The sequence below is a fragment of the Spermophilus citellus genome (genome assembly GCF_964194105.1).
Source record: "Spermophilus citellus genome assembly, chromosome: 3".
In the NCBI taxonomy this organism is placed as follows: Eukaryota; Metazoa; Chordata; class Mammalia; order Rodentia; family Sciuridae; genus Spermophilus; species Spermophilus citellus.
In genome coordinates this window covers 140621633-140649094 of record NC_138184.1, presented here as the reverse complement: position 1 = coordinate 140649094, position 27462 = coordinate 140621633, and the positions used below count along the sequence as shown (strand labels likewise).

The window sequence follows — 27462 nt, the reverse complement described above, 5'->3', positions numbered from 1 at the left end:
TTGTACCCTAATGAAAAATAATATGCAAATCAGCCTAATCCCATGAGTGCTGAGGTTTCTTATGCCTTGGAAGAGCTTCTGATAACCCATCCACCTCATCCCCAATAAAAAAGGATTATATGAAGCATGATATAGTTGTATGCTGTGAATATCCACCAGTGTGTAGGCAAAGGTCCTTTGTTCCTGGAAATTATGGGGTGCATGCAGAAATATAAATGTGACAAAGGGCGGAGTGAGAACAGAACATAGACAACAATAGAAAAACATTGAAAGAAAAAAAATACAGCCTTTTAATTTTTCAAATTCCAATTAAGAGGTTAACTCATTGTTTTTATTTGGTTATCAGAAGAACATACAAGTCATTATTCATTACTAGATGCTGGGGGGAATTATACATTGAAGGACTATCAGGCTCATTGGTGCAATAAAGATTTACAATAAACACATCTTTAATTTTTTGAGAGCAGTTTAGCATTCTCCGCTTTACATGAATCTTTATGATTTACTTTTGCATTTGGAGATATAATGCTATGGCATTGGAACAGATTGTTTTAGTAGAAAGCAGCATCACAGGGAACAGAACACTCTTTGTTAGAACATGTGGTCATTCTCTCTTTCTCTCTGATGTACTGCAAACTGTATTTTGTTTGCCAGAAGGACGATTCACACCATGCAAGTACATAGCATCACTACTGCAAAATAGAGATAAGTCCATTTCCATCTTCCCTTTTGGAAGAGCATTTATAGATCCTATACAGAAATCTCTTCCTTATTCCTGTGATCTGGGTGGGAGTTTGGAATTTTGTGTGTTCTGATTGTTTCCTTCTTTTGAGTTTTGCTAAAGCATCTTGATATTGATTCAGGCATTTCCCACAAATCCAGTGGCAGGGATTTGAACAGTAGCAAAATCTAAGGCTGAGGGGATGAGCCAAGTTTTCAATTCACATGTGAACAGAGCCCTTACTAGCAGGCAGTCTACAGACTCATGGTGAGGGCACAACATCCTACAGAGAAGAGCTTGTGACTGTACAAACTGTATTCCCACCGAGAGAAAAGAAGAGCCATATTACAAGGGCCTTCAAGTGACTCACATTGCTTTGAGTACTGGATCTCCCATCAGGACTTCTTTTTTCTTGATTCCTTTCACCCATCTATTCCCTCCCCCCACCTACCCAGCTGTACCTTTGACATGTAACTCTTCTTTGTGTACATTACACAGGAACTTGGTGCTTTTTGTTTTTTCCTCCATTATTTTGTGTTCTGTGTGCAGAATGGCCTACCTGGACAGAGGTGAATGAAAGAATTTCTGAAAGGTAAAAAAAAAAATGGAAGACGAGAAGAAGGAAGAGATAAAGAAAGGGTATGAAAGAGGGAGAAGAGATTTAAATTAGATGGGGTTGACGGGTCTGGCTGTTCAGTGGGCACGAGAGCTGATAAAAAACCTAACCAAGCTCTACCAACGAAAATAGCAAATATATTTTCAAGAAATTTACAGCATATAAAATTGTATAAAAATATCATCAAAGCAAGAAAAAAGGAAAAGTGTACTCTATAGTTCTACTCTAGAATCAGTTACTGAACAATACCTATGGCTGTAGAGTTGTACTATAAATCTATGCATGTTGGTGTGTGACTTCTATATTTCTGTACCATTGCACACATACCCACTCAGAGACAAGGATAATAGTGCACAAACCCCTACCCCAAGATAGATCAACACTGAAGAGCAAAGACTATACAACAGTGTGCCTCCAGAACAATCTATTTAAAAACCATTCCAAAGCCACTGGGTAGTGGGAATTATTTCAGTTGAATTACCCTACACATAAACTGACTGATAAATGCTTCTTCTGGTGCAGAAGTCAGAGCCCATGAAGAATACATGGCTGAGGTCCAAGTGCCATGACTGAAGCTGACCAAAGTAGAGGATGAGCCTTCAGATGGCACTGACCATGGCTAGCTACAGCCAGCATTTACCCCGGGAGGTGGCACGGCCTCCCTAGAGAAAACTGAGCTCTGGGTGAGCCGAAGGAGCCCACACAACATTTCCTGGCTCTGCAATGGCAACCTAGGCTGGGTTCAAGTTCATTCAGTGAAGCTTGCCATTGTCCGTGTTAATCCACTTCTGCCTGGGGACAGAAGCCAGAATGAACGTGAACTCATCTTAGATATGCCTGCCAGTGTTTTAAAGAAAAATGGGCAGGATGAGGATGTTAAGAAAATCATCAGGAATGAATAATATTTAATATGACCTCTATGAACCATTCAGTCCGGGTCTCCCACCACACCTCATCTTTGTTTAATGTAAAAAGGATCTCTTAATAAAGGAATTCTTCCTTATCATGGATTCTCCTGGAGAAGCACCTGTCTTTTTCAAATACCTGATGAGGATCTCCAGAGGCCAACTTCCTATTTTTTTCTCAACTCCATGGACCCATATTCACTAATAACATAAACCCTAATGTCAGCAGTGCTGGTTTATTCCAATTCTAGTGTCATTTCTATGCCCATCAGTGTCTCTGATGACAGGAAATCTTAAAACTAAAATTTGGCATTGAGGTAATGTGTCTCTTGGTTCTCAGAGGGATACTTCAGAAGAATACCGTTGGTGTTCATAACAATTTTTTCATTAAGTTCATTTTCTCAGTGATAATGAGGCTTTTAATCATAGATCACTGTTGATGAATTACAGGCATTATTCTCCATTTATTCATGAATAAGATCCAATATAACATCATTATTGCAACATTATGTTCTTTAATATCCAATTTTGCTGTGGTTCAGAGCTATACCCACCATAATAATGGAGAAGCAGAACTGCTGTGCAATGATTTCTCATGGTGCACATATAGATTTTCCTATTTTCTCCAAGAGAGTGCACTTTGGATTGAAAAAGTTTACTTTGATTCAAAATAAATCCACTGACATTTCATTCATGGAGAGTGGTGTCATCACTTCTTTTGGTAGAGCATTCTCAGACAAATTATGTCGAGTTGTTATGATTTTTTTTATTTCTCTTACATTAAAAGGCCATGGTAAAATTCTTATTTATTTTTCTTAAACTTGGCTCTCTTAAACGGTTTCCCCTACATAACCTGCCATTTCCCATATCTTATAATAAGCTATTTGTATGACCAGGGTGTGTCTGCATATATTTGAAATACAAGTCTCATGAACATAAGTGAAGTGCTTGGCACATGGGAGTTGCTGAATACATTATCAGGCAAATTTGAATTTTGTTTATATGCACAGGTGGATGATGGGATCCATTCAATAATTCCTCCTGTGTTTTCTGAAGGCTGGCAGAGTGCCAGGCACTGTGATGGGCCAGTACAACTCTTATAATACACAAGGGCATCTCAGCATCAGGAGAAAAATGTTGCCTGAATCCCCCAAATCTTTATTTGGGAGATAATTCAACATAATAGGCTTTTGATCTCAGAATCTATCCTGTTATTTAAAAAAAAGGAAAAAAGATTTTTGTGCTTTTTCTTTTGTTTACCCCAAGCTTCACTGGGAATATTACAAAGTAACTTCTATTATCTAAGTCTCTGTTTAGACATTAAGAAAGACTAAAAGAAAATATGTTCCATATACTATCTATTCATCCATCTATCTAAAGAAAAGTGATCCATGAGAGAAATAATAGTCAAAGACCAGGACTCCCCAAATGTAGATTACAAAATTTGTTTTTCTTTTTTTTTTTAATCTGCTCTCCCTCTCAGAGCCCATGATAATGTTGCTTCTTATTTTTCACTTTTACACAAATACATGGTACCAGGTGGATGTCATAATGTCTTAAATTCTGCAAATGAAATGGATATGTGCACTGATTTTTCTTTGATTTCATATGTGCAGTATCATTTATCATTTAAGTATGTCTCCTCCATAATGGGATCCTGTCGTATGTCTTCAGTAGTTCTTATAAAGCTCCAAGAATGAAATGGACCGTGGAAGAAATTCCATTTGAATTGATGGGTTTGAAGCAAGTCTTTTGCTTGCTGCCATAAGCTATTAGGGGTCAGAGTCGAGGAAATGTAGGCACGAATAAAACATGGCACATCGACCTCTGTAAGGATAAGTCATCATGCCACCCAAGCACACCACAGCAGAACAACCTGGAAAGGGAGCTATTTAGTGACATGGGCACATAAACTCACAGGCTGACTCCATTTGTCAGGTTCTACCCAGGAATACGTAGCATGTGTGGTTGACTAGTGGGAGAATGTCTCTACTGCTACGTGTAACGACACACTAGTCAATCTTCAATTCAGGTGTGTGCACCCTGCTCTGTATGTAAATCAGAGGCAGATTCCACCATTGGCACAAGGGAACAATCTTCATCTCTTATTGCAGCTGAATTTGGAGAAAGTTGTTTCCAGAGAATTCAAAGACCATAGAAAATGAGCTAGAGCTTTGGAAACGCTGTTCTTCCAGTCAATACTGACTTGGAAAAGTTGTTCTACTGTTTTATAAGCTCCAACCCCAATTCAGAACATAATACAGATTTTTGTGCACTTTTTAAATAACTTTGCATTTTTACTCAATGTGTCTTCAAAACATTTTTTAAAAGATTTAAGTCAGAGCGAGTTACACAGAGCTTTTGTTTTTCCTCACTGAACATTCCAGACAAAGTTCTATACTGTATAAAATTCTCCTCCCATTCTTTTTCAGTTGGTTAATGACTTAAAACAAATGAAAATATTTCCATCTTTATTGGTGCTAGAAAAAAAATGGCTATATTCCTGTTCCTTTTTCAAATATTGTTTAGTGTTGCTTACTAGATTATAAAATGGAAGCTGTAGACATTCTATTTTGTCTGCACAAAAAGCTCCATGTACAAAAATACAGAATAGAAATGAGGTAAAAGGTCCAGGTTCCAAGGTCAAGAATTGACATCCCTTAGCTCATATCGAATTCCTATACAAAGTCATATCCCCCTTTAAGAACACAGTTTGCTCACTGAAGTCCCACGGATTACAAACAGCTCATCTACATATTTTGTTTGACCCGCACAGTGTAAGTTTCTGAGTTAGTTGCCAAGATGTAAAAATTTTGAAAGGATTTATATAAAATTCTAGATTTCTAGAATCTTCCTTCCTACATAGAACCCCTGTGGCTACATAGCACAAGTCAGGTGGCTGACTATACTCTGCCTCTTTTTGACAGTACCAACCCTTGCCAATTCGTCACAGTTCTCATTGATCCTTACTGTCTCCTTGATGCCAAACCCCTTGATAAATTTCCATGCATCACAATAATTGGAACATTGCATGGCTTGCTTTCCTCATTTACTTGACCTGGTAGGCCCCTGAAGTCATTTGAATTTGTGATCATATTATCTACTGTGGGCACTATTAGGAAAAATGTAAGTATTCTTATGAGGCCAAATGTAAAATGGAAAGAAGAGACCTGTCACATATTAGTATGCTACTGGGTACTCTTTATGATAAAGTTCTGTAAATCTTCCTTTGAAGAATATTTCAGTGGGCAAAAAGGCCTCATAGACCACCTGTGATCTCTCTCTCTCTGAGGAAGTATGGACATTTATTTTAGTAAAACAGAGGTTTCTAAACATTTGTGCTTTTGTGTAGAAATTAAATCTGCAAGGGATAATACACTGAAGCCCATTGCTTAGCCCACTTTCTATTCCTAATCCCACTTCACCACAGCATACCCATGTGATTTACTCTTGGGAAGAACTCGGGATTCCACAGGCACATTGTAAGAATCATTTTTATCCAAATCATACCATTTAGACCCATAAAATCACATGCTTTTCTTGTACTCCATGGGATCCCACTTTTATTTTGGCTTCAAGGGATGGTATCATTATTCCTCTTCCTGGATACATTTACTATTTTTATTTTCTACTTGTGCTATGAAAATCAACTCCTATCTGTTATTTGTAAAGCCTCACTAAAAATGAAAAAAAAAATCTTATCTGACCTATCTCCCTGGTACTAGAATGCTTATCACTTCCCTGAAAAAAAAAAAAAAAAGATGAAGTCAAATCACAGATATCCCAAAGAAGAGGAACAACCAATCAGTGGTCAAAATTTCAGTGACCCCTTGGTTATGGATGCCACCCAATGAAAAAAATAGGGTTCCCACCTGACAGTAGAGTCATCGGCTGACACATTTGAGGTTCACATTCATGAATGCACAGATAAAATAAATTAAGCATCAAATACAGATTCCCATAGGATAGTCTCCTTAAAAAAAATAAACAGAATTTTATATTATACAAATGGGGGGAAAAGGCATAAGAACAATTTTTAAATCTAAAAGAAAACTGGAGAAAAACAAATTTTCTCGACTCAGGAAAGAACCAGAGATGGAAATCATTTTAGCTGTGATGAGGGCCAGCATGGCTATTTCTACCATCAGTAGCCAGTGCAAAAAAAAAAAACAAAAAACAAAACAAAACAAAACAAAAAAACATTTCACAGAACAGCATTGACAGTTATAAAATGGCAAGTAAAGTGTGTGTGTGGCTTTTCCAGGCCTCTCCCAGCACATCCAGGGTGTCCGTTCTCATCAGGCCAGACAGGTGCCGTGAAAGCCACATCATTGGCAAAGGATTTTGAGGAAGTCCCTTCACGTTTTGTTTCTGCTTGTGCAAAATAAATCTCAAGTGGTTTTGTTGGCTCAGGGGAAAATCCCCTAGAGTTCTAAGGACCTCAAACCAACCTCCCAGGACTCATCCCTGGGAGGAGATGGCATGAGAGAAGGCCAAGTGTGGGGGGGCTTGTTTTTGGAAGTTGTACACCTTCCCCAGAGAGGGGTCTTTGTGGAAGAAGAAGAAGGAGAATGAAGAAGCTCAGCTAAAATGATGCAAGACACTGGCAGCCTCTCTTAGTGTATATGAGGTCTTTTCTACTCTTCGGAATCTGAAAAAAAAAGAAAAAGAAAAAAGAAAAGTGTCAATGCTGCCTTCCCCACCCCCTCCACCCTCCGGGTCTTAGGAGAAGAAAATCTGGGGGGGATAAAAACGAAAACAAACCAACCAAAAAAAATAAATAAATAACAAATAAAACACGGATCAATGAAAAATTCAAGACTGATCATGGTGGTCTCCTTTGTAATATGATTCATTGAATCCATAAGGGGAAAAATCTTAATGGAGAACTTTAAATACTGGTACATTTGAAAAATCTAATAGTGGCTTTAAACTAGATTATAAACATTTGGTTCATGCAACATGGATATTAAATCACTTTATTTTGCAATCAAGACGACAGTGGTTGCTCATCTGGTCAATTTACCTCAATGGTCAGCAGGATTGGAAGAAATCAGATTCATCTAATCCCAAGGGCCTCCATGCAAAAAAAAGCAAGGTTGCTCTTTCACAGAATTCTGTGAATTCTCAGCAGTTTCCCAAAGACATTTAAAACAAGACGCGTCCCAACCAAAATCATTACAGGGATGTTAAATCACCGGCATCCTCCACTGGACCCAGAGTGAGAGGGTGGAGGAAGGGAATGAAGATGAAAACAGGACTAAGTTAATGGAAAAAAAACAATGCTGGATTTTTTTCTTCCTCCTGGCATTCTCTACCCCATGGAAGCTAATGGTCTTGGGCAGAATTTAAAACAACAAAAAAACACTATATTATTGGCTCCCACTGGTGAGCCATCTTGCCTATAGTTAAGTGTCCTGGGCAGGGTTCTGAAGGGATTGGAGTACAGTGTTTAGACTTTAAGAAGGGTGATGTCATCACCTATAGAGATGTTCAAAGTCAATTCAGGATAAGGAAAATTTCCCACTCAACTTTAAAGGCTAAGATCCTCTCCTAAATAAGGTTTAACTGAAATTAGGCAGAAAATGAGTTGGGAAATAGGAGAACCTCTTCTGATCTATTATAATTACAGTCAATTCTTAATTTTCCAGGAGCCATTGATTTAGACCTCCTGTGGTTCCTCTCTTTAATCTGGTCCTGATGTTTTGTTATGTTTACCCTGCATTAGCACCTTCTCCTATTTGAAAGAGAAATAATAGAGAAAAGAAAGCTCTACTATGATACTTGCACTGAAAACTTGTCAGTGAGGGAAGGAGACACAATAAAGCCAAAATCAAGAGTTAGAAAATTTCCACTGATTTTTGACAGCCTAAGTACGTGTGGTCCATGGGGGAGATGCAAGCCAGGGCTGCCTCTTTAGTGCTCTGGCCGTCATGATTGGCTTAGGGTCACATGTACTACTAATCACCTGCAGTGATATCTCTTGGCCTCACATGCAAGACCCATAAAGTCCAGTTTTGTTATGATGACTTAAGATTGAATTTTGCTCCCATTGATTGGAAGGAAGCTAAGGACAGGCAGCTGGTTTAGTAGGAAGGACCACATTAAACATGGTGAGCCTCAACTGGCCCACAAGGAGACTGATGCACCTGCTGTCCCAGGCTGCCTAGGGCAGCAATGCCCACTGACAAGACTGGTGGGTGCCCAAGATGCAAAAAGGCCCATCCGGGATCTTAGGGAGTCCAAAGGTCTTTCTAATCATGGCTTGTGGGGGAGACAGTGGGGTGCTCCCTCTGGCTATGGACCTCCATCCTCCTCTCCACTTTTGGATCGAGAGTGGATAGAAGGAGCTGGTCAAGGGGTAGCAGAATGGGCAAAGAGAGAAAGCTTGTGTGTTGTGTGTTTAAGATGCATTTGTGTTCCCGGTCATTAAGTACAATGAACAGCAAAAGAACTAAGGGCTTATGTTCTGAAGCTGGGGCTGTGATAATAATTATTTGTGAAAATAATTCAGAATATTCCCAAATGCATTTTCTCTCTCTCTCTCTCTCTCTCTCTCTCTCTCTCTCTCTCTCTCTCTCTCTCTCCCAGGGATTGAACTCAGGGGCACTCAAATACTGAGCCATGTCCCCAGCCCTATTTTATATTTTATTTAGAGACAGGGTCTTCCTGAATTGCTTAGAGCCTTGTTTTTGCCGAGGCTGGCTCACAATCCTCCTGTCTCAGCCTCCCAAGCCACTGGGATTACAGGTGTGTGCCACCACACCTGGTCACATCTGCTCTCTCTCTCTTTTAAAAACATCTTGTTTTTATTTTGGTAGTTCAAATGGTTAAAGGCTGGCATGTACATATTTAGCATTGTTTACACAAAGATAATGAGTTTGTTCCTCATGTAAGGAAATGCTCAAACTCTTCCTAACCTTTTTTTTTGCATTAAATCCTTATTACGTGTATACAGCACAATTTTTCATATCGCTGGTTGTATATAAAGTATGTTGACACCAATTGGATGATGATGTCTATCACACTCCACCATCCTTGCTAATCCCCTGCCCCCTCCCTTCCCTCCCGCCCCTCTGCCCTATCTAGAATTCATCAAAGGAACTTCTGTTTCAGAATCTCTTCTGGCACTTGTCCTGAGGTGCCTAGTTTCGGAGCTGGCTGCAGGCAGATGTTTTACCCAGATTACAGAACCCTTGAGAACGGGGAAGGCATCCTACTTCTCTAACACCTCCTGCAGGTGAAGCAATACCAGATACATAGCACATACTCCAAAAATAATTATTTTTTAACTAAAATGAAGTGAATTGAATTAAAATGAGATGGATGGGGATAAAGATGACGATCAAGAGGTTTCCTGCCACACTTTCTAATTTTGACTTTCATAGCATAAAATAAAAATTAAAAAGAAAATCATAAGTACATTGATTTTATATTTTATTTAGCAGCAAGGTGTGATATGTCAAAAAATTATATTACCTGTTTAAAAAAAAAAAACATTATGGATGGCTTTCTGAGGGCCTAATTTCACAGAAAAGGAGCATTTGCTATCCAGGTGTCTTTGCCATGGTTTGTAAATCAGGTCCAAGTCTCTCCTCATTTTATGTACTATATTTGCTTTATTACATTTTGGGTTTCTGTATTTGTTTTCAGTTTAAACTGAAATGGAGTAAGTATCAGCGAGATCACAAAGCATATCAAAACAAGGACCCCGAGGGCAAAGTGTTAAGAGGCCACTCTGTACTGAACTGAGAAGCATGACCATTTTTGTAATTGCTGCTTTGAAATCCATTGATTCTAAACCTATGCTGGCTTTTTGAAGGGTTCAAAAAGTAGTTAAATGCACCACACTTAAAAAAAAAAAAAGATTTATGAACTAAATGGAAGCTGGTCCCATCTTGGGTACTGAAGCACATGTCATCCCTCACCTGCCCCTGAACCAAAGACTTCTTGTATCTCATAAGGGGCAGCTGGAGTGGTTTTGAATCCTGGAGCACAAATATTCTACCCAGTGAATACTTATTCTGAAGGTAAGCAGAGATGTTGTGTAAAGAACTTACAACCATTTGGTTTAAAGATACTTTTTGTGTGTGTGTGTGTGTGTGTGTGTGTGTGTGTAACAATGGCATATTTATTCAACTTAAATGGTCAATGAGGCTACAGCAGAATCAATGCTGTTACAACAGGTAAGCACTACTGTCAGCAGCAACACACCAGTACATCTCTTCACCAGCATCTGTGCCTCATAGGTTACATTCTCATTCTTTTTTTTTATTGGTTGTTCACAACATTACAAAGCTCTTGACATATCATATTTCATACATTAGATTGAAGTGGGTTAGTTTTTTTAAGAAATGGATAAAGTTCTCATTCCAGTCAGAATGGCAGCTATTAAGAATACAAACAACAATAAGTGTTGGTGAGGATGTGGGGGAAAAGGCACACTCATACGCTGCTGGTGGGACTGCAAATTGGTACAACCAATCTGGAAAGCAGTATGGAGATTCCTTGGAAAAACTGGGAATGGAATCACCATTTGACTCAGCTATCCCACTCCTTGGTTTATACCCAAAGGACTTAAAAACAGCACACTACAGGGATTCAGCCACATCAATGTTTATAACAGCACAATTCACAATAGCTAAATTGTAGAACCAACCTAGATGTCCTTCAGTAGATGAGTGGATAAAAAATGTGGTATATATACACAATGGAATATTACTCAGCAATAAGAGAATAAAATCATGGCATTTGCAGGTAAATTGATGGAGTTGGAGAATATCATGCTAAGCGAAGCTAGCCAATCCCAAAAAAACAAATGCTGAATGTTTTCTCTGATATAAAGATGCTGATTCATAATGGGTATGGGGGGCAAGCAAGGGAGGAATGGAGAATCTTTAGATGAACTTTAGATAGGGCAAAGGGGAGGGAGGGGAAAGGAGGGGGCATGGGGGTAGGAAAGACAGTGGAACGAGATGGACATTATTACCCTAAGTACATGTTTGAAAATACGAATGGTATGACTCTACTTTGTGTACAACCAGAGACAAGAAAAACTGTGCTTTATTTATGTAATATGAATTGAATTGCATTCTGCTGTCTTATATAACAAATTAGAATAAGTAAAATAAAATAAAATAAATGGATACAGTTGAAGTTAATATGATTTAACTCTAAAAAATGTGTTTATCAGTCATTTGTGTTTATGCCTAGCTCATCAACATGGCATGTTGATGAGGCAGACTTCATAAGAATCTGACACTGGCTTTAAAAACATTGTAAATACATTTCTTTGTCATTTTTCTTGGGTTTGATTTGCTGTTGTTGTTGTTTACAGTCTGATTCAACTTTCACCCAAACACAAAGTAAGTTCACTTGACTGGAGATAAAGGAGGGATTCAAATCAGATTTTTAAGTTTCAGAAAAAAAAAATATTGCCGCTTCTCTATAAAATTAACTTTCTACAGAAACAGAGTGACACAGGAGGCAACCAAAACAGTTGCAAAATACAAATAGAAATAAAGCAAGTGGAGAAGACTAAAGCTCGTGAACCCAAGCCCAATTTTAAATGTCAAGTTGGATTGTACTGGGCATGTGAATGAGTCTTGGTTTTATATTTTAATAATGAGAATATATTAAGAAAAACGTTCTTTTAGAGATAGCTGTTAGCTTTTCAGGGTATAGATTTCACTGTTTCTAGATGATAAGTGCATTCTAGCTATTTTAAACTACTTTTTTTTCAATGTGTGCATGCTTTCTCTTTGCCCCAAACAATAGTATGTACAATTATAATAAGATTTTTCTAAATTAATTTCACTGCATATAATATCAATGTTACAGCAGTATTAAAATACTCTGATAATTTACTATATTTCTGTAGCTAGATGAGATAGATGGTTGAATGGATAGGTAGGGTAGTAGAAGAGTAGGTAGATTAGAAATGTAGATGATAGATACATGATATTTATGGCAACAGAACTTCCTAAAGCCCAGCCTATGGCGTCATCTTGTAGAACAATGGTGCTAAACTTGTTGATTATACTTGTGCTGCTTTCTTTCTCCCTTTATTTAGTATCTCCTTTCTTTACAAAATTTAAAATATGTGAATAACTGTTTCTGTTCTTCTGTCTGTACTCTCCAAGGCATCTTCCTGTTGTTATTCCCCTCTGTTGTAGGAACCTTGTACAATAACATTTAAGGAAATATTAAAATGCCAACTCTGCAAGTTCCCCAGGGCCCAGCCCACTCCTGGAAGAGCAGTATCAGCCAGGTCTGGGGAACTCTTGCAGCTGCACTGGGGATGACCTAACAGCCAGCCTTCTCAGAGTGTCTACAAGAGAGCTTTTTTGCTTCTGTTCAGCCTTGGAGTCTGTGAAGCCAAGAAGCAGCCAGGACCATAGACAAAGAAAGTCCTTCAGAACATGCCAGAAAGGCTTGGATTTTAGACCTGACATATTCAGACTGCTCTTCACATTTTTCTCAATCTTATGAGTTCAGGAAAAACACCAAATGCTTCAGAATGAAAGAAAATAAATAAAGCACAAACATTTTCTCATAGTTTTACTGTGCCTCCAGGTTACACAGTAAAAATAGCACATACTGTAGCAGGATAATACTTAGAAACATAGATGTCATCACTTGGAGATGAGGGTGCCCCTTGGTGGAGCATGCTAGGAATAAATACAGAAGGACAGATGGAATACTTGCTTGATACCACACTGGACATGGCTCTTGGAACACAAGGACGTCTAGACAGGAAATGGCACTAACTATTAACATGGACCATCCAAAGTCCTGGCTTTGACACATACTTGCTTCAAAGGCAGCTGTTTTTTTTAAAGAATGTTTTATAAAGTCAATGGAGTCCCCTTTGGCAAAAGTGTCATTATTTTTGTTTCTCCAGTCTTTACACAAAATCTAACAAAACATAACTTTTCTACAGGGAAAACAGATAAATATCTATTTCATGATTGCTAAGATTTTTTTAAAAATTCTGAAAATCAGCATTATGGAAAAAAAGAAAAATTGCTTTTTCTCTAGTCAGAAATTCCAAGTTTTTGATTCTCTCTATCAAGCTAGGTTCTTTTAAAAATAGAATGGTACATTAAGAGTGTAGCGAAATGTCCAGGAGATAGAGTGAAACAATGAAAGTTTATATACCAATAATTGCAAAGGAAAGTTGTTTTAAAAGATTAATTTTGTCATTAACAAAGAGTGCACTACACACTTTATTTGATCCTTCACTATGTAGTTAGTAACAGATTTGAATCTAAAAAGCTAGGTAAACTGCACAAATTGATGTTAGAAGTTTTCCTTAGTATAACACAATTTAATTTTTTAAACCCACCAATCTTATGTTACATATATATGTACGTGTATATATACATATATATGTAATACATATATGTATGCATTTATATATATACACATACATATATATACACACACACATATATGCACTGTTACACATATATGTATATATATATATATATACACACACATATATGCACATACACAAGATATATGTGTGTGTATACACATGTGTATATAATTTCAATAGCTTTTTTGATACTAAAAATGTGAATTTCAAAAATGCAAAATCTATAAGAGGATGATGCCAGTCACACGCCACCTTTGTTCTTTATAATGTCCATGAGGATATCTATTGTATGCCCTCCTTGAAAAGCACAAGGACATTCCTTGAACCTAAAGTTGTATTAAAAATGCATTGATTTGTGACCAAAAGAGCTAGCTGTTCTGATTTGCTGTGATTCATCAGTTAGAACCTTAGGTAAGTGACTGGCTGGGCATGTCCATACTCCCAGGAGTATAAGCCCACTGCAAAAAGGAGCAATGATGTTTTCTAGTTCACCCACTTGACCACTTCTCACTCACATATGGATTGGTTAATAGATTTCACCCAAATCCATCCAACAACAACACACACACACACACACACACACACACAAATTATATTGGGTCTCAGCATCATTGAACTCAAAATAACTCTTATTACTGGGTCAACCTACAGCCCACATTCTGAAATTAACCACAAAATGACACTAAAGTATATGAGCAAGAATATTTAGGCAACAAAACTGTTTAGAGTCTAATGAGCAAGGGCTTATGCAGATGCATAACAGGCAGCCATCTAAAAATAACACTGTGATTCTCCTCTCCATTTACTGATGCTTTGTTGTGTCCTTCTGACGAGGACATCAGGTGTAGGCTCAAGTATTTGTCAAGCTACTTGAGAAAATAAGGGTGTCAAATGATCTAAAAGACCAACACCCCATGCCTATTCATGTAAACCACAGCTTTTGCTTACTGTGGGATGTTGGGTAAAAGGACACAGGAGTTTTCAGCAACACATGGCTAAGGGAAAAGGGATATTGATCAGAGCACATGCTATAATGAGGACTTATCTTAACTGGGATCCAGAGCATCCAGGTGGAGTGTCTCTCTACACTCATGAAAACTAATCCACAAAGACACTGGATTCTTGTGTTAAGGGCAATCCCTTCATTAATCAATAAGCCTACTTTTCTGACAATACATAGAAGACTATAGTGAGATACTTTTCCAAGACTAAGAAATAATGCTATCCTCTGAGATGAACACTAGCTCAAAAACAAAAGAATGCAATTAACTATTGGGAGAAACAACCTCAAGTCAGAAGATGTTGATTTCAGTGGCGTCATCAAATGGTGAGGTGGACTGAAACCACTCATTATTAAAAACCTGTTAAGCACCAAAGTTAAAAAGTTCTCATCTTTAAAGTAATTAGAACTCAAGTTCATGATGACACTTTCTTGAGTATAAGAGAAAAGGATGGGGTAACAGCTACTGTTCCCAGAACTTCTCACCATCCGTGGCCTATTTGACACACCACATGATCTGGACACACAGTTGGGAGGGGAGTGGGTGAAGAGCACATGAAACTCGAGTTGGTTAAGGGGGACAAAAACGAATGAGACTGAAAAAGTTTGAGAACACCTGCTTATAGACACCAAATTTCTTCAAGATCAAGGCAGAGGAAAGCAAACAAGGAGGACCAGAAGTGAACAAGAATAATAACCTATTCCAAGATATTAACTATCTGATGGCTAAAGGTGACTGAGAAGGAGACTAGAAACAGGGTGTTGTGGAAGAGTACTTCATGCCCTGTCAGGATACAGGGCACACCAGACCACCCCCAGTCTCCTCTGCAGGTCCGTCCCAGTAGTAGAGACAGACATCAGGGTATTCTATTCCAAGGTTATAGTTCATCAACTAACTCCCCTGTCATCCTCAGGTGGCCAATCAACTTTCTGGTGTTGGGAATTCACAAGCAAAATTTCCTTTAAGAAGAAACCCCTGACTGGCCCGTTGACATGGGCATTCCAGTGTACACGAGTATCTATTTCTAACTGTATACCAATAAACTGGCAGTCAAGATGATCCAACATGGCCGCCGGCGAGGAAGCAGCGATTCCAATGTCTCCACATTAACGGGATCAGAAAGACCCATTGGAACAGCGGCACTCTACCTACTGAGGAACTACTAGCAAAATTCCGTTAAGAGGGGACCTGCCGGGAATTGGTAGGTTTATTAGAAGTGTCAGTTTGTCCCAGACAAGTGGATCTTGGCCGGCCACGCGGGCGCGGAGATCCAGTCCAGCAGCCACCAGCCGCTTCTGCAAGCGGCCAGCGGCCCAGAGCGGCGCGGCCCGCCCGAACCCGCATACGGCACCTGCCATCCCGCCGTCCCGGGGAGGCCCTGCTCTCGCTCTGCGAACGGCCACCACGCCTGCCAGGCTTGTAGCCACGCGGCCGCAGCTGCCCGGCTCTACAGGCGGCCCCCCGGCGGGTGCAGAGGTACAATCCCGCGGCCACCAGCCGCTTCAGAAAGCGGCCGGCGGCCCTGAGCAGCGCGGCCTGCCCGAACCTGCAGACGGCACCCGCCATCTCGACGTCCCGGGAGGCCCCGCTCTCGCTCAGCAAACGGCCACCCCGCCCGCCCAGATCTTAGCCACGCGGCCGCAGCTGCCCGGCTCTACAGGCAGCCCCCGGCGGCCCGGCGCAGCGAGAAGTGTCCCCGCCTGGCCGAGCAGACAGCCCGTGCCCTCCCGGCTCTATTAACAGCCCCGCCCACCCAGCGAACGGCTCCCCCCCCCCCCAGACAGCGTGAAGGAAATCTAAACAACTCTTTATGAAATAGCGAACTGGGAACTAAAACCAGAGATTGTGTCAGACCAGAGACAAGACAGTTCCACCCCTCCCTTCGGACACTCCAGCAAGGAGCCAGGGGCCCGCCATAGCAGAGAGGGGAAGTCACCAAAGTTCGGCCAAAGAGATTCCTTCCCAGCAGAATCTACTTTAGCAGGTGTGTGACTCCCACCCACACCAGATACAAACAACCAGGAAACTTCAAAATCTCTCCGTGGGCGTGACCGTAAGGGCCAAAGGGCTCTCGACCCCCAACTCCCCCTACTGCCAGTGACGAGGGCGTGACTGTAGGGGCAGAGGGAAGCAGAGAAGACTCCCCACCCCCAAATCCCCCAATCGCGAACTGAGAGGGTGTGACGGTAGGGGCGGAGGGAAACAGAGGACACTCCAGACCCCCAACTCCTCCTACCGCCAGCAGTGTGGTTGTGACTGTAGGGGCTGAGGGAAGTAGAGGGGATCCTCGACCCCCAACTCCTATTACCACCAGCAGCGACACCAATGGTCTTAGCTGCCAGATTCCGAAGGTGTGCCCACCAAAGGGGTCCGGAAAAATTAAACAATTGACTCCCAGACCACAGCTCCACAGTACTGGGGCTTAGATGAATGACAGCGAGAGTGCTCAGTAGTTAGGGAAATAGAGCACTCGGTGGGGCTGAAAGTGTAACCAAATCCTTGGGGAACTGCCTCCGGTGAGCAGGACCTGGCTGGCTGGCAAGAGGAAGGGGAGGAGGGGCCGTAGAAGTGAAACGGCTCTGGACCAACAGGATTGAGAGACTCCCAGGAACCGCCTTACAGGGATTGCTGTTGACACATTGAGGGCAAAACTCAGCCCGGAGGGCACAGCTTTGCCTACGGGAAGAGAAGAAAATGGATCTCTGAGACCTAATTTTATTTCCTATTTCATTTTAATTTTTTCTCTCCCTTTTCCCTCTCTCTCCCCCCTTCCAAGTTTTACTGCTCTTTCCATTCTCCTCTATGCTATCTATCTCCTACTCCTTCTTTCTTTTCAAGAGCACCTACCTTCCCCTTCCCCCCAACTTTCATCCCAAGCATTACGTCCTCCATTTCGCGTAACTGTCTAAATACAAATAGGTGTGCGCCCTCCCCCCGCGCCTGCAAGGTAGCCGGACCTGCAACCCACCAGCAGGTCAGGCACAGAAACCTGGGAGTGGCAGAGCCGCCCCACGCGCCCGCAAGGTAGGTGCACCTGCTACGAGCAGAACAGGCCCAGCGGCCTGCCGATGTGGTAGGCACAGTGCCCCAATTGGAAGGAGGAGCAGAGCCCATGCCCGTGCCTGCACGGGAGACTTTGCAACTATACAAGAGTAATACAAATATATAGGGGGAAAATTCAACAACACAACAGTCTCAGTAAGCAGAAAGAAACGCGAACAGTATGAAGAGACAAGGAAAGAAAGGACCACAAGCAATGCAGGTCAACTCAACTTTAGAAGAGGTAATATCTGCAGCAGATGGAATGTCAGATAAAGAATTCAGGAGATACATGCTTCAGATGATCTGGAGTCTCAAGGAAGACATTAGACAGCAAAATCAGACAATGAAAGATCTCTTCAACAATGAAATACATACACAAATCCAGGAAGCAAAAGATCAACTATACAGGGAGATAGAGGTTATAAAAAACAAACAAACAGAAATCCTAGAAAGGCAGGAAGCAATAAACCAACTTAAAAACTCAATTGAGAATACTACCAGCAGAGTAGAACACTTAGAAGATAGAACATCAGACAATGAAGACAAAGTATTTCAACTTGAAAAGAACATAGACAGCTCAGCAAGACTGTTAAGAAACCATGAGCAGAATATCCAAGAAATATGGGATAACATTAAAAGAACAAACTTAAGAGTCATTGGGATACAGGAAGGCACAGAGCTCCAAACCAAAGGAATGAGCAATCTATTCAATGAAATAATTCGAGAAAACTTCCAAGACTTGAAGAACGAGACAGAATCCCAAATCCTAGAAGCCTACAGGACGCCGAATGTGCATAATCATAAGAGATCCACACCTAGACACATTATAATGAAGATGCCCAACATACAGAATAAGGAGAGAATTTTTAAAGCTACAAGAGAAAGGAAGCAGATTACATTTAGGGGTAAACCAATCAGGATAACAGCTGATCTCTCAACACAGACTTTGAAAGCTAGAAGATCCTGGAATAACATATTTCAAACACTGAAAGAAAATGGGTTCCAACCAAGAATTGTGTATTCAGCAAAATTAAGCTTCAAGATGGAAGATGAAATTAAAACCTTCCACGATAAACAAAAGTTAAAAGAATTTGCAGCTAGAAAACCATCTCTCCAAAAAATCCTCAGCAAAACATTACAGGAAGAGGAAATGGAAAATAACAATGAAAACCAACAGTGGGAGGTAGGACAGTGGGGGGGGGAAATAATCAAAGAGGAAAACAAACCATATTCAGTAACAAAAATAAACAAATATGGCTGGAAGGATAACCAATATCTCAATAATAACCCTAAATGTTAATGGCTTAAACTCACCAATTAAGAGACACAGGCTAGTAGAATGGATCACAAAACATGACCCAACAATATGCTGCCTACAGGAGACTCATTTGATAGGAAAAGACATACATAGTCTGAAGGTGAAAGGTTGGGAAAAATCATATCACTCATATGGACTTCAGAAACAAGCAGGAGTGTCCATACTCATATCAAATAAAATAGATTTCAAGCCAAAGTTAATCAAAAGGGATAAAGAGGGACACTACATACTGCTCAAGGGAACCATACACCAACAAGACATAACAATCATAAATATATATGCCCCAAACAATGGTGCAGCTATGTTCATCAAACAAACTCTTCTCAAGTTCAAGAGTCTAATAGACCACCATACAATAATCATGGGAGACTTCAACACACCTCTCTCACCACTGGACAGATCTTCCAAACAAAAGTTGAATAAGGAAACTATAGAACTCAATAACACAATTAACAACCTAGACTTAATTGACATATATAGAATATACCACCCAACATCAAGCAGTTACACTTTTTTCTCAGCAGCACATGGATACTTCTCAAAAATAGATCATATATTATGTCACAGGGCAACTCTTAGACAATATAAAGGAGTAGAGATAATACCATGCATCTTATCTGACCATAATGGAATGAAACTGAAAATCAACGATAAAAGAAGGAAGGAAAAATCATGCATCACTTGGAGAATGAACAATAGGATACTGAATGATCAATGGGTTATAGAAGACATTAAAGAGGAAATTAAAAAATTCTTAGAGATAAATGAAAACACAGACACAACATATCGGAATCTATGGGACACATTGAAAGCAGTTCTAAGAGGAAAATTCATTGCATGGAGTTCATTCCTTAAAAAAAGAAAAAACCAACAAATAAATGATCTCATACTTCATCTCAAAATCCTAGAAAAAGAAGAGCAAAACAACAGCAAAAGAAGTAGAAGGCAAGAAATAATTAAAATCAGAGCTGAAATTAATGAAATCGAAACAAAAGAAACAATTGAAAAAATTGATAAAACTAAAAGTTGGTTCTTTGAAAAAATAAATAAGATCGACGGACCTTTAGACATGCTAAAGAAGAGAAGAAGAGAGAGAACTCAAATTACTAGCATACAGGATGAAAAAGGCAATATCACAACAGACACTTCAGAAATACAGAAGATAATCAGAAATTATTTTGAATCCTTATACTCCAATAAAATAGAAGATAGTGAAGGCATCGATAAATTTCTTAAGTCATATGATCTGCCCAGATTGAGACAGGAGGATATAGACAACCTAAACAGACCAATATCAATTGAGGAAATAGAAGAAACCATCAAAAGATTACCAACTAAGAAAAGCCCAGGACCGGATGGGTATATAGCGGAGTTTTACAAAACCTTTAAAGAGGAACTAATACCAATACTTTTCAAGCTATTTCAGGAAATAGAAAAAGAGGGAGAACTTCCAAATTCATTCTACGAGGCCAACATCACCCTGATTCCTAAACCAGACAAAGACACTTCAAAGAAAGAAAACTACAGACCTATATCTCTAATGAACCTAGACGCAAAAATCCTCAATAAAATTCTGGCGAATCGGATACAAAATCATATCAAAAAAATTGTACACCATGATCAAGTAGGATTCATCCCTGGGATGCAAGGCTGGTTCAATATATGGAAATCAATAAATGTTATCCACCACATCAATAGACTTAAAAATAAGAACCATATGATCATCTCGATAGATGCGGAAAAAGCATTTGACAAAGTACAGCATCCCTTTTTGTTCAAAACTCTCGAAAAAATAGGGATAACAGGAACATACGTCAACATTGTAAAAGCAATCTATGCTAAGCCCCAGGGTAGCATCATTCTGAATGGAGAAAAATTGAAGGCATTCCCTCTAAAATCTGGAACAAGACAGGGATGCCCTCTCTCACCACTTCTGTTCAAGATCGTTCTCGAAACACTGGCCAGAGCAATTAGACAGACGAAAGAAATTAAAGGCATAAAAATAGGAAAAGAAGAACTTAAATTATCACTATTTGCAGATGACATGATTCTATACCTAGCAGACCCAAACGGGTCTACAAAGAAACTATTAGAGCTAATAAATGAATTCAGCAAAGTGGCAGGATATAAAATCAACACGCATAAATCAAAGGCATTCCTGCATATCAGCGACAAACCCTCTGAAATGGAAATGAGGACAACCACTCCATTCACAATATCCTCAAAAATAATAAAATACTTGGGAATCAACCTAACAAAAGAGGTAAAAGACTTATACAATGAAAACTACAGAACCCTAAAGAGAGAAACTGAAGATCTTAGAAGATGGAAAAATATACCCTGTTCATGGATAGGCAGAACTAACATCATCAAAATGGCGATATTACCAAAAGTTCTCTATAGGTTTAATGCAATGCCAATCAAAATCCCAATGGCATTTCTTGTAGAAATAGAGAAAGCAATCATGAAATTCATATGGAAAAATAAAAGACCCAGAATAGCAAAAACAATGCTAAGCAGGAAGTGTGAATCAGGTGGTATAGCGATACCAGACTTCAAACTATACTACAGAGCAATAGTAACAAAAACAGCATGGTATTGGTACCAAAACAGGCAGGTGGACCAATGGTACAGAATAGAGGACACAGAAACCAACCCACAAAACTACAACTTTCTTATATTTGATAAAGGGGCTAAAAGCATGCAATGGAGGAAGGATAGCATCTTCAACAAATGGTGCTGGGAAAACTGGAAATCCATATGCAACAAAATGAAACTGAATCCCTTTCTCTCACCATGCACAAAAGTTAACTCAAAATGGATCAAGGAGCTTGATATCAAACCAGAGACAAGGCATCTGATAGAAGAAAAAGTTGGCTACGACCTACATACTGTGGGGTCGGGCTCCAAATTCCTCAATAGGACACCCATAGCACAAGAATTAATATCTAGAATCAACAAATGGGACTTGCTCAAACTAAAAAGTTTTTTTCTCAGCAAAAGAAACAGTAAGAGAGGTAAATAGGGAGCCTACATCATGGGAACAAATCTTTACTCCTCACACTTCAGATAGAGCCCTAATATCCAGAGTATATAAAGAACTCAAAAAATTAGACAATGAGATAACAAATAACCCAATCAACAAATGGGCCAAGGACCTAAACGGACACTTCTCAGAGGAGGACATACAATCAATCAACAAGTACATGAAAAAATGCTCACCATCGCTAGCAGTCAGAGAAATGCAAATCAAAACCACCCTAAGATACCATCTCACTCCAGTAAGATTGGCAGCCATTATGAAGTCAAACAACAACAAGTGCTGGCGAGGATGTGGGGAAAAGGGTACACTTGTACATTGCTGGTGGGACTGCAAATTGGTGCAACCAATTTGGAAAGCAGTATGGAGATTTCTTGGAAACCTGGGAATGGAACCACCATTTGATCCAGCTATTCCCCTTCTGGGTCTATTCCCTAAAGACCTAAAAACAGCATGCTACAGGGACGCTGCTACATTGATGTTCATAGCAGTACAATTCACAATAGCAAGACTGTGGAAGCAACCTAGATGCCCTTCAATAGACGAATGGATAAAAAAAAATGTGGCATTTATACACAATGGAGTATTACTCTGCATTAAAAAATGACAAAATTATAGAATTTGGAGGGAAATGGATGGCATTAAAGCAGATTATGCTAAGTGAAGCTAGCCAATCCCTAAAAAACAAATGTCAAATGTCTTCTTTGATATAAGGAGAGTAACTAAGAACAGAGTAGGGAAGAAGAGCATGAGAAGATGACTAACATTAAACAGGGATGAGAGGTGGGAGGGACAGGGAGAGAGAAGGAAAATTGCTTGGAAATGGAAGGAGACCCTTAGGGTTATACAAAATTACATACAAGAGGAAGTGAGGGGAAAGGGAAAAATAATACAAGGGGGAGAAATGAATTACAGTAGAGGGGGTAGAGAGAGAAGAGGGGAGGGGAGGGGAGAGGGGATAGTAGAGGATAGGAAAGGCAGCAGAATACAACAGACATGAGTATGTCAATATGTAAATCAGTGGAAGTGTAACTGATGTGACTCTGCAATCTGTATACGGGGTAAAAATGGGAGTTCATAACCCACTTGAATCAAAGTGTGAAATATGATATATCAGGAACTATGTAATGTTTTGAACAACCAATAAAAAAAAACTGGCAGTCAAAGCTATGCCTTGGTAAAAAAAAAAAAAAAAAATTCATTTCAGTGTCAACAAATCCTCTGCATCTCAATCAATGCTTCATTTCTGTTCGTGTAGACTTCTCCGTCATCAGGTGCATCCCAAGCTCCCAGGTAAAGGATGTCTATTTCCCACATGAGGGAAATGTTTATATATGAATACATGACCAGTGAAACTCCACATCTTGTGTACAGAAGAATATGGTGAGTCACAAAGTGGATTTCCCTTCAAGACTCCTATGTAGCAGAATGAAACTGAACCCTATCTCTCACTCTGCACAAAACTCAACTCAAAGTGGATCAAGGACCTAGGCATTAGACCAGAGACCCTGAACTTACTAGAAGAAAATGTAGGCCCAACTCTCCATCATGTCTACTTAGGAACCAGATTCCTCAACAAAACTTCTAGAGCATAAGTAGTAAAATCAAGAATCAATAAAAGGGATGGTATCAAACTAAAAAGCTTCTTCACAGCAAAGAAAAAACAAGAATGTGAAGAGAGAGCCTATAGATGAGGAGAAGATCTTTGCTACCTAATGCTCAGATAGAGCATTAATCTTCAGGATGTATAAAGAACTCAAAAAACTTAGCACCAAAAAAACCCAACAACCCAATCAATAAATGGGCAAAAGAATAGAACAGACACTTCACAGAAGAGGAAATACAATCGGTCAACAAATATATGAAAAAATATTCAACATCACTAGCAATTAGAGAAATGCAAATTAAAACTACACTGAGAGTCCATCTCACTCTAGTCAGAAAGGCAATTATCAAGAATACAGTAACAAGAAATGTTGGTGAGGACGTGAGTGTACATTCATACATTGCTGGTGGGACTGCAAATTGGTGCAACCACTATGGAAAGCAGTGTGGAGATTCCTCAAAAAACCTGGAATGGAACCATCATTTGACCCAGTTATACCACTCCTCAGAATATACCCAAAGGACTTAAAATCAGCACACTACAGTGACACAGTCACATCAATGTTTACAGCAGTTCAATTCACAATAGCTAAGTTATGGAACCAACCTAGGTGCCTCAAAACAGATGAATGAATAAAGAAAATGTGACATATACACACAATGAAATACTACTCAGCCTTAAAGAAGAATGAAATTATGGCACTTGCCAGTAAATGGATGGAACTGGAGACTATCAGGCTAAGTGAAATCATCCAATCCCAAAAAACTAAAGGCCAAACGTTCTAACCTCTGATATATGGATGATAACACATGATAAATGGGGGGGGGGAATAAAAGTTCTTTGAATTAGACAAAAGGGGAATGAAGGGAAGGGAGAGAGAAAGGCAATAGGAAAGAGAATAGAATGTATCCGTCATAACGTTCCTGTGTTTATATATGAATACATGACCAGTGAAACTCCACATCATGTACAATCAGAAGAATGGGATCCTAACTAGAATAAATTTTCTCCATGTATGTATAATATGCCAAGATACACTCTATCGTCATGTATTCCTAAAAAGAATGAATAAAAAATAAATGTTAAAAAAGAATTCTCGAGATGCCACAACCTCTTCAATGATTGAATTATATGTAGTTCCTGTAGCATAAATTAGGATAGAAGTTTGGCCTCAAAGAAAATGGCCATAAATACCACCACCCTGTAAGAATTGTGAATGTATTAGAATTCTTCCTAAAATCATATTAACAGTTCCTTAGAAAACACATCAACCTTTCAGAAATTGAGAAAAACATCAAATCGGTACAACATTCCCTATCAAGTCCCCACAGCTAAGGTGCAGGAGATTAATTAAAAGATGAGTGTGCTGAAAATGAGTCATGTGTTCAATGGCTGCTGGCTGCTGTGGTTCTGAACTGACTAATGCACAGTCACCATCAACCTCAGGTGACAAGAAATCCTTCAGGAAGAAACAGCAGAGACGCGCCATGAGGTAATAAGATGAGGCCTCCATGACAAGGACAGGGAAGGTTATAGAGGGGTCTGAAACAGCCAGTTGTTAGTTCTGAAGCATCAAGATGGCCCAAGGCTGTTGCTCTGAGCAGTACAGGCATGGGGGCAGCAATACCAGGAAGACAAAGTGAGATGAAGCTAATTCCATGAGACAGAACACCAGGGCACAGGTGTCTCTGCAAATGTGAAAAGTGACAACCACAGTCTCAGTGCCTGCATGACAAGTGGATGCCCACCTCCTGAAAAACAGTAATGTTCCAGGGCATGTGTTGCTTCCCAAATTCCTACATTGGAATCTGAGAAAGAAACAACCTCTGTGGTATCACGGGCATCCACATGTCGTAGTTCTGCCAGCTTGGCTTTCCTCCCTGGATCTGCAGAGCTGGGTGCACCTCCAGGTCTGCACAGGCCCCATCTGTCATTCACTACCAGGTCCACTGAGAGCGGAGTGGTGCCCCTTTCTTTAGATAACGAACAAACAGAGTCCAATGTAACATAGGAATGTTACAAGAATGAAGCACAACTCCAATGTAAAGGCTTGTGATTATATCCTTCTACTGCTTTTATTAAGAACTCAGTAAGTATAATAGAACAAAAGGTATCTAACAAACTCACTCCTTCCAACTTTATGTATGCATCTCAATCCAAATTAACTTTCTAGGAATCAGCTATTTTTAAAAAATGGGAAAACATACTCATTTCTTCAGGTGACTCTTGTAAGCCCTGTAACAAGTCATGGTCGCGAGATAACAGCCTGGTGAAGGACCAAGTGACAGGCAAGTTCCTCTTCCTCTTGTGTTCACAATAAGCCTTCTGATCACAATTAGTTGCTCTAAGCAGACTCACAAGAATATTAGCTATACTGCCTCCTGCATTTTCCCTGTACTGAGATGTTGAGCAGGAGAATAAGAGCAGCTTAAGAAATGAAGCTACGGGCTGGGGTCAGAGCTTAGTGGTAGAGTGCTTGCCTAGTATTTGTGAGGCACTAGGCTCGGTTCTCATATATATAAAGGTCCATCAATACCTAATAAAATATTAAAAAAATAAAAAGAAATGAGGCTACAAGAAATATCATATGTTCCTTGAGGAAATGAGCTGGAAAAGTTGCATCCTGATAGTCACAGAAGTCAAGAGCTAAGAAATTATTAGTTGAATACAATCTGCAAGTGTGAAATCTTCTTCTTCCCTTACATGAGCTTCATTTTGTTTTGTTCTCTCTCAGTATGTTTCATTTTGTTTTCATCTTTTAATCTGTCTCTCCTTAATGATGCTACAGACCCTTTAATGTACTTCTTTGCTAGTGGTTATCTTCCTTCGTGACATGTTTGTTAAAATGTTCATATGATTTTTAATTAGATTCTTACTTTCTTATTATTGAATATTGAGAATTCTTTCTATATTGTGGATAAAAATCTTTTAACAGATCTATATTTGGAAAATATTCTCTCAGTCTGTGGAGTGTCTTTTATTCTCCTAACAGGTTTTTAAGAGCAGAAATTTTTAATTTTGACAAAGTATCATTTATCAATTTGTTCTTTTATGGTTTGTACTTTTATTTTCACATCTAGGTTTTTTTTTCCCTAATCCAAGTTAGAAGGGAGTTTCTCATATATATTTTTAAATAGAGGTTTATAATTTTATAATTTACACTTTGGTTTTTGGATCCATTCTAATATCATGCGTTTATGTGGCACAAGCACAGGTAGAAGTTCATTATTTTGCTCCGATTGCTCCATCACCATTTGCTGATGACCATCATTTTCAATAGAATTTCCTTCTCTCTTTGTAAAAAAAAAAGCTCTCATGAACATACAGATCTGTATCTGGACTCTATTCCATTGACCATTGTCTATGTTGATGCCCATAGTATGCTGCCTTGATTACTGTAGCTGTAGAAGTCTTGAAATCAGGTCAACTTTTCCTTCTCTTCCAAAGTTTTTTGCTTTCTCTATTCTGGGTGTTTTGCATTCCATATATATTTTAAGTCAGTTTGCCCACTTCTACCCAGAATGTCATGCTAGGATTTTAACTGGGACTGTGTTGACTATATAGATCAATCTGGGGAAAACCAACATCTCAACTATTTCTAGAAATCCCCAAATATTTAGAAAGAAAACATTATACTTCTAAATAACTGTTAAGTTGATGTAGAAATTGAAGTGGAGCTGGGTATGGTGGCTCATGCTTGTAATTCCAGCAGTTCAGGAGGCTAAGGCAGGAGGATCATGAGTTCAAGGCCAGCCTCAGCAATTTAGTGAGGCCCTAAACAACTAAGTGAGATCTTGTCTCTAAATAAAATATAAAAAAAGGGTTTGGAGATG

At 39.5% G+C, this 27462-nt stretch overlaps 1 protein-coding gene across 6 annotated transcripts in view; it reads right to left on the bottom strand.

The window, feature by feature from the left end:
• Window positions 1-27462, bottom strand: part of PDE1C (phosphodiesterase 1C) — a 528215-nt gene that overhangs the window by 27415 nt on the left and 473338 nt on the right. The window contains exon 18 of one of the 6 annotated variants that reach the window (XM_081287904.1): window positions 338-6893. The exons of the other annotated variants lie outside the window; for them this stretch is intronic. Within the exon in view, the coding sequence (XP_081144030.1) occupies window positions 6880-6893 (14 nt within the window). The 3' untranslated portion in view covers window positions 338-6879. Of the gene's footprint in view, window positions 1-337; window positions 6894-27462 lie in introns of those variants that run through there. 6 annotated transcript variants of the gene reach the window in all.